The sequence below is a fragment of the Oryctolagus cuniculus genome, chromosome 2, assembly GCF_051225735.1.
Source record: "Oryctolagus cuniculus isolate XC-2025 breed Fujian yellow rabbit chromosome 2, ASM5122573v1, whole genome shotgun sequence".
Taxonomy (NCBI): domain Eukaryota; kingdom Metazoa; phylum Chordata; class Mammalia; order Lagomorpha; family Leporidae; genus Oryctolagus; species Oryctolagus cuniculus.
In genome coordinates this window covers 159,436,456-159,443,409 of record NC_142868.1, presented here as the reverse complement: position 1 = coordinate 159,443,409, position 6,954 = coordinate 159,436,456, and the positions used below count along the sequence as shown (strand labels likewise).

The window sequence follows — 6,954 nt, the reverse complement described above, 5'->3', positions numbered from 1 at the left end:
TTTAGGAAAGTTTCTTCAGGGTGTCTTATAAATCACCTGCTTGAAACTCACAAACCCTAAGGTACCCGACCCAGGCAAAGCAAATACAGAGAAACAGGGTATAAATAGCTTTTCTGCACTTACAGGCACAGGTAAATACATAGCCAATTTAAAACCCCACAGGATTTTTAATCACCCAGTAGCTTAACCATCTGGCTAGGTCAAGACCCATCTTGCAGGCAAGACAGGGTGCTGAGGAGGGCTGAGTGCCCGCAAAGATGACGTCTTCTCTTCTCCACCTGTTGAGATCATCTGTCCCTGCCGGGCCCCTCGAGTTGTCGCTTTTTGGCTCCGTGAGGTGTGCCCCTAGAAGCTCAGCGCCTCAGGCGAGGGCCGGAGTTACTTCGGGTCCAGAGATGGCTGTTCCGCCGGAGGAAGGGAAGCCCCATGGCTGATTTTGGCCACCTGGCTTCCTTCTAGCAGTGGTTTCCCACTTTGCCTGCATTTTATCTTCAGATTCCCAGGGCCACGACTCGGGCGCTAGCTTTTATGCCTCCCAGGTGACTTTAACGTGCAAAGCCGAGACGCTGACAGGATGGCGGGTCTCCTTTTTTGCGCTCATCAGGATCACCTGGCGCCCCAGCTCCAGCGCCGGGCCCCAGCCCCCAGCCCCCAGCCCCTCCCCACCCCGGCCCCGCGCCTTCGGTTAGCCGGGCTCAACTCTTCCTCCGCCCCGACCCCGCGCCCGGCGTCCTCCGCGGTTGCGCCAGCTGCGTGCACCGCCGTTCAAAACGGGCCCGGCGTTCTCGGGGCGGCCCGCGTGCTGCGCAGGCGTGAAGGGCCAGGCGCTGCAGCCGCCGTCATGGCCTGTGTCAACCCTGTGGTAAGGGGCACTCCGGGCTGTGTGTTGAGGGCGCTTCCTGGGACTCTGGTTCATGGCCGCTGAAGGCCGCCCACCCTTTTGTGCCCCCTTTGGCTTTCATGACCCCCCTCCTCGGGCGCTGGGGCTCCTCCTCACCCCCATGTTGGGTTGGAAGCCCATGGGGGCCAGTAGTTCGGCCGGAAGTGGGACCCAACCCCACCTGGAGAGCAGGTGTCCTTCCTGGTGCCCTTTCCACCCCGACAGATGGTTTAGGTTGGGGTGTTTAGAAGGGGGACTCGGAAACCCTGCTGACTTTCTGTCTAGAACATTCTCAAGGTGGTTTTAGCTGGTTGGTGACAATACAGTGTACTAACCGGAGGTGGTAGATACTGCTACTTCGTGTCACCGCACCACCATATTTTTAAGGTCTTTCCCCAAAGTGTTACCATTTTACAGCTGAAGTGTGCAGCCTGCTCCCCTTACCCTTTTGCTCCTAAGGGGTGCCTAAACCTCACATGGAGAATTTACAGACTAAATGGCACGTGGGAGGCCCTCTGTCAACCTTAATAAGTGGAATCAAAGAGAAAAAGAAAAGGCTTCGCCTTTATTAGTTCGTCTCAACAGATTTCCCACTTCCTGGAGGACAGTGTGCTTGCCGGGATCCGTGTGGGGTGTGTGTACTTTAAGGTGCATGTACATATGCACCATAAAAGGGTCCAGATTTACGGATCTGTCATTTTAATGTGCATCCACTGTATGACGTGTGTTAAGATATGTAAAGTACCTGTACTTGAATGTCAGCTTACCAGGTATGCCAGCGTACCAGGTCAGGAGCGCCAAGGAGAGGGCATGCTATGTGTTTTGAATAGGGAAGAGGTTCAGATGGACTTGCAGGCTACTCATAGTTTTAATAAAGACGACAGGGAAAGGAATATAAAGTCTAACTGTAGTTCTAGAAGAGAAGGTATGTTAGCTTTCTATTTTGCTTTTGAACAATTGTGTTCAAATGGGTTCTTTTTGACTACTGCTGTTAAACTCTGAGGGCAGATCATAAAGATGTTTTTAGCCCTAGGAGATTTTTCCTCTAGCTTTAAGTGTGATCACACTAGCTGGGACTAACATTGAGGCATCAATTTAGTTTGCCTTTATCAAACTAAACCATTTTAGAAGAAGCAAGTAATCTAGGGGCACTTGGTCTTAATGGATGGGCTCAGGAACAACCTGTTATTTAAATGTTACCGATTGGCCTATTAATAGGCTTACTCTGGATATTTAGAGAGATTAGTATAACACTTAGCTACTCTTAGCATGAATAGGATTATTTAGAGTATTTTCTGGGCAATGTTAAGCAGTCCTAGAATGCCATAGTTTTCATCTTGGCCTGATTAAGCAATTTGAAAGAAGAGCAGCACAACTAAATTTCTGTTTTGCCACTAAATATCACGTTACTTCAGCTGGGTCATTGTTAGCGTAGTTGGGGCAGGGGGCTGGGGTGGAGCACAGTTTCCGTAGATTTGAATGACTTGATTTCAAATGCCTCTTTTTCTGTTGATGTAACCAGTGTCTAACCTGGGTAGAAGTCTGCTTTATTTTATTTCATGACTTGTTTTTACCAGGAAATGTTTTAGAATACTGTTTGGTCTCTACAGTATGCACCTTGTAGAAGGAAGGGTAAGGTTCTTTTATGCCCTCAGTTTATGTTAGGAAATCAATCCATTTTGGTGCAGTTGGACTTCTACTTGACAATGGTTCAGAATATTTTTTGGACTATATATTTTGGAAGTGGTACAGGCTTTGATTACCCCTGTATTATGGCTTGGAATTTATTCACATTTGTGGAAATAATATAATGAGCTCTAAAAAAAGTTCTTTTGGCCACTTTGAGTAAACAGTAAAGTGAAAACAGGTTTATTTCCAGCTGCCTTAATTTAATTTCCCCTTTAAAAAAGAGTTGAGAGGTTAAATACTGACACTAGCCAAAAAACATAACCATTACCATACATCTTTACAAGATTATGGTTTCATTTCATTGTAGCTGAGTTGTAATTCAATTCAATAGGCTGGGATTATGCATCTGAAGCTATACAGTTTGTGGAAAACTATGACAATACTGGGAGTAGGAAGTACATAGTAAAAATCTTTGTGGTAGGTTTTCTCTATAGATTACAAAAATTAGAAAGTGTGCTATGCATGTCTTTTAAGACTAAACACATTTGAAGCATTTAAAACTATCATTTGCTTTTATGTAGCCTAAACTTTACAGATCTGTAATTGAAGATGTAATTGAAGGAGTGCGGGAACTGTTTGCTGAAGAAGGTATAGAGGAACAGGTCTTGAAAGACTTAAAGCAGGTGTGTAGACAATACAAGTTTTCCTATTTTTTTTTCCCAGCTTAAACCAATAAATTATAGTTTTAACCCCTCTGTTATAGTTTACTGCTTTCCCATGCTTTGTGCCATCACTGACAATTTAAATTTCAAAAAAAAAAAAAAAACTAGAAGAAAATATCATTTTTTTTAATAAAAGCACTCCTCTACCTCTTTCTCCCCTTTACAGCTCTGGGAAACCAAGGTTCTGCAGTCTAAGGCAACAGAAGACTTCTTCAGAAACAGGGTTCACGCACCTGTCTTCACCCTGCAGTTGCCACAGGGCTTGCACCAGACATTGCAATCAACAGGTTGGCTGTAATTAGTAAACTGGTGCTGTTCCTTCAGAACAGATTCTCATTTAGTGGTGATTTTGAACTAAACAGGGTAATGTTAAAGTGAGAGGGTGAGGACCTCAAAACTTTGCATGAAACCAGCACATCCTATGTAATTGATTTAAAAACTCGGCTTGTTCAAATTAGGTTAAAAATATTTCCAAAGGTGAGGAACTCTTACTTTGGATGCATAGTTTGTGGACTTTGAGGAGCACCTGTTGCATATCTTGGAGTGTGTGGGTTTCATAAAGAAGGAACTCTGCAGCCACTGCTGTGGGAGCAGAGGGAAAGGTGTGTGCTTGTTCATTCTTTTTCTCTTACTTTTTGTGTATGTAACAGATCCATTTTGTACTGGAAGCAAAAATGGAGAGTTAACTAGAATAGGGAGCTTATTCAGGCCACCCCCCGTGTGGAATATATAAAATGAAGGCAAGAAATTGACCATACGTATTTTATCCTTGTTAAAATACCTTATCAAGCCGGCGCCGTGGCTCAATAGGCTAATCCTCCACCTTGCGGCGCCGGCACACCGGGTTCTAGTCCCGGTTGGGGCGCCGGATTCTGTCCCGGTTGCCCCTCTTCCAGGCCAGCTCTCTGCTATGGCCAGGGAGTGCAGTGGAGGATGGCCCAGGTGCTTGGGCCCTGCACCCCATGGGAGACCAGGAAAAGCACCTGGATCCTGGCTCCTGCCATCAGATCAGCGCGGTGCGCCGGCTGCAGCGGCGGCCATTGGAGGGTGAACCAACGGCAAAAGGAAGACCTTTCTCTCTGTCTCTCTCTCTCACTGTCCACTCTGCCTGTCAAAAAAAAAACAAACAAACAAACAAAAAAAACAAAGAAAAATACCTTATCAAGTTATCTTATCCTTGTTCTTAGTTTCTATCGAGTACCTTGCTTTTAAGGGACACAATTTGTCCGTATTAGTTCTAACAGAAGATAGAATTCATGCCATTCTTTCTAGCCTTTATTCTTTGTTTTTCCCTTCTTATCCTTTTCATGCTCTTGTGTGAGTGTGTAGACATAAATAGTTTTTTTTTTATTTAGTATTTGAGTGATGTCTGCAATAAGTGAAGGTAGATTGGTGATCAATTATCAATAAATTGTCTTTTTTTTTTTTTGCATGCTTGGGAAAATTTACATGAGAATTACATGGGCCATGTTGAAGAGAAGATAGTAAAGCCGCCTCTCCTGTTACACAATGGGAGAATAAAAGCATGGCAGCAATTATAACTTCTAAAAATGAACTAAGTTTTATCTAGCACTGTGCTTACAAAGTGTAAGTTTGCTCTGTAAGCATTTGACGTGGCAGCTATTACGAAGTGGACACATTGAAACTTTTCACCAGTGGAGTTTTCGGCTGTGCTTTAATTTTTTAACTTTACTATTTTGTCCTGACATCTTTTTTACTCTGTCTAAATAACATTCTTTTGGGCTTCTGTTCATCTCTTACTTGCTGAAAAACCCCAAGGATTCTTTTTCGTTAGGGTTGGCATGAGAGTATGGTGGTGTAGAGGAAGAGACTTGCCTGTCTTTTGTCAAAAGCATGCTTCACACTGCTCTGTTCTTTGTCACTTGAAATTGCAATACTTGATTTCGCCGCAAGATGGTAATATTACCAGTGCTTTAAATCACAAAATAGTTTTCCAGCTGATGGAGCTAGCTGATTTTCACTCAGTCCCTTATTCTTATTCTGTGTCCTTAGACGTTGGAATAATAGAAATAATTATGTTGTAAGTAACCGTTTTTCTCCTTATTCTCTTCTACATCATTTGTAATGGAGGAGATTAAGAAGGAGTACATGTATCCTTTAAAAGTACATTGCAGGTCTTGTTCCTATTTCTCTCCTATTCTAGAAACCCTACAATAAGATCCTTGGAATAAATAGCCCCTTAAAATTGAAACACTTCTTAATTATATCTTCTCATGATATGCTTTTAAAAGCCTGATTAAAATAAACTTCTACAACCTTTTTCTCTTTTGATAACAAATACAAATTCAAGGTACAATCAAGTCATTTGCCTTTGTCTTTTCTACTTTTACAACTTGTTTGCTCTACCATGTTTTCTTTAACTGTCTTGTCTATTTGGTAATTGCCTTTTCCTTCAGTTCTCAACTTTCTGGGTCTCAGGACCCCTTTATACTTTTAAAAATTGAGGACTCCAAGGAACTTTATGAAATATGGATTTTAATTCTTTATGTACCACACTAGAAATTAAAACTAAAAAACTAAAGAAATTTTGGTTTAGAAGCAGGAGTTTAGCCAAGTGGTTTAGATGCCTGTATGCCTTATCTGAGTATGTGAATTTGCTTCCCGGCTCCAGCTTCTAACTCCAGTTTCCTGCTGATGCAGAACCTGGGAGGCAGTAGTAATGGTTCCAGTAATTGTGTTTCCACCACCCACATGGGAGATTGCCTTCCTAGCTGGGTTCTTCAGCCTGGCCCAGCCCTAGACATGGTGGGCTTTTGGGGAGTGAACAATAGATGGGATCTCTCTCTTTCTCTCTTTCATTTCTCTCAAATTTTAAAAAGATTGGTTAATTAAAAATCTGATTACATGTGAACTTAATATAAATTTGTGAAGAATAACTATTTTCCTGAAGGAAAAATATTTGGTCAGAAGAATGGCATTGGCGTACTTTTCTGTTAAGTCTTGTTAATTTCTGGCTTAATACAAGACAGTTGGATTCTCATATTTCTTAAAGCTTATTGTATGTGTTAAAAATATGTCATATAGTGGAAAAGTTATTGTAGTCAAGCAAAAATTAGCAGATCCATCATTTCACTGTAATCATTTAACTATAGCAAGAGCACCAAAATTTTTTTTATTTAAGGAATGCAAACTTCATGCATTTAATATATACAAATTTGGGAACATGGTGATTCTCTCCCCCCACCTCTCTCTCATGCATACTCCCACCTTTTTTCCTCCTCCCTCTCCCTTTCCCATTCTTCTTTTTACAAAGATCTATTTCAGTTAATTTTTTGCTCATAAGATTAACCTTACATTCTTTTTTTATTTTTATTTTTTTTATTTTTTTGACAGGCAGAGTGGACAGTGAGAGAGAGAGACAGAGAGAAAGGTCTTCCTTTGCCGTTGGTTCACCCTCCAATGGCCGCCGCTGCAGCTGGCGCACCGCACTGATCCGATGGCAGGAGCCAGGATCCAGGTGCTTTTCCTGGTCTCCCATGGGGTGCAGGGCCCAAGCACCTGGGCCATCCTCCACTGCACTCCCTGGCCATAGCAGAGAGCTGGCCTGGAAGAGGGGCAACCGGGACAGAATCCGGCGCCCCAACCGGGACTAGAACCCGGTGTGCCGGCGCCGCAAGGTGGAGGATTAGCCTATTGAGCCACGGCGCCGGCTTAAGATTAACCTTACATTAAGTAGAGAGTTCACCAAATAGTATGAAGAAA

General features: G+C 43.0%; 1 protein-coding gene across 3 annotated transcripts in view; it reads left to right on the top strand.

The window, feature by feature from the left end:
- The first annotated feature begins 667 nt into the window (after nucleotides 1–667).
- The window catches only part of GTF2A1L (general transcription factor IIA subunit 1 like), a 70,792-nt gene continuing 64,505 nt past the window's right edge, over nucleotides 668–6,954 (top strand). For 2 of the 3 annotated variants that reach the window (XM_089324772.1, XM_089324776.1), the window contains exons 1-3: nucleotides 668–862; nucleotides 3,091–3,192; nucleotides 3,398–3,518. In XM_089324772.1, coding sequence (XP_089180898.1) covers nucleotides 842–862; nucleotides 3,091–3,192; nucleotides 3,398–3,518 — 244 coding nt within the window. In that variant the 5' untranslated portion in view covers nucleotides 668–841. 3 annotated transcript variants of the gene reach the window in all.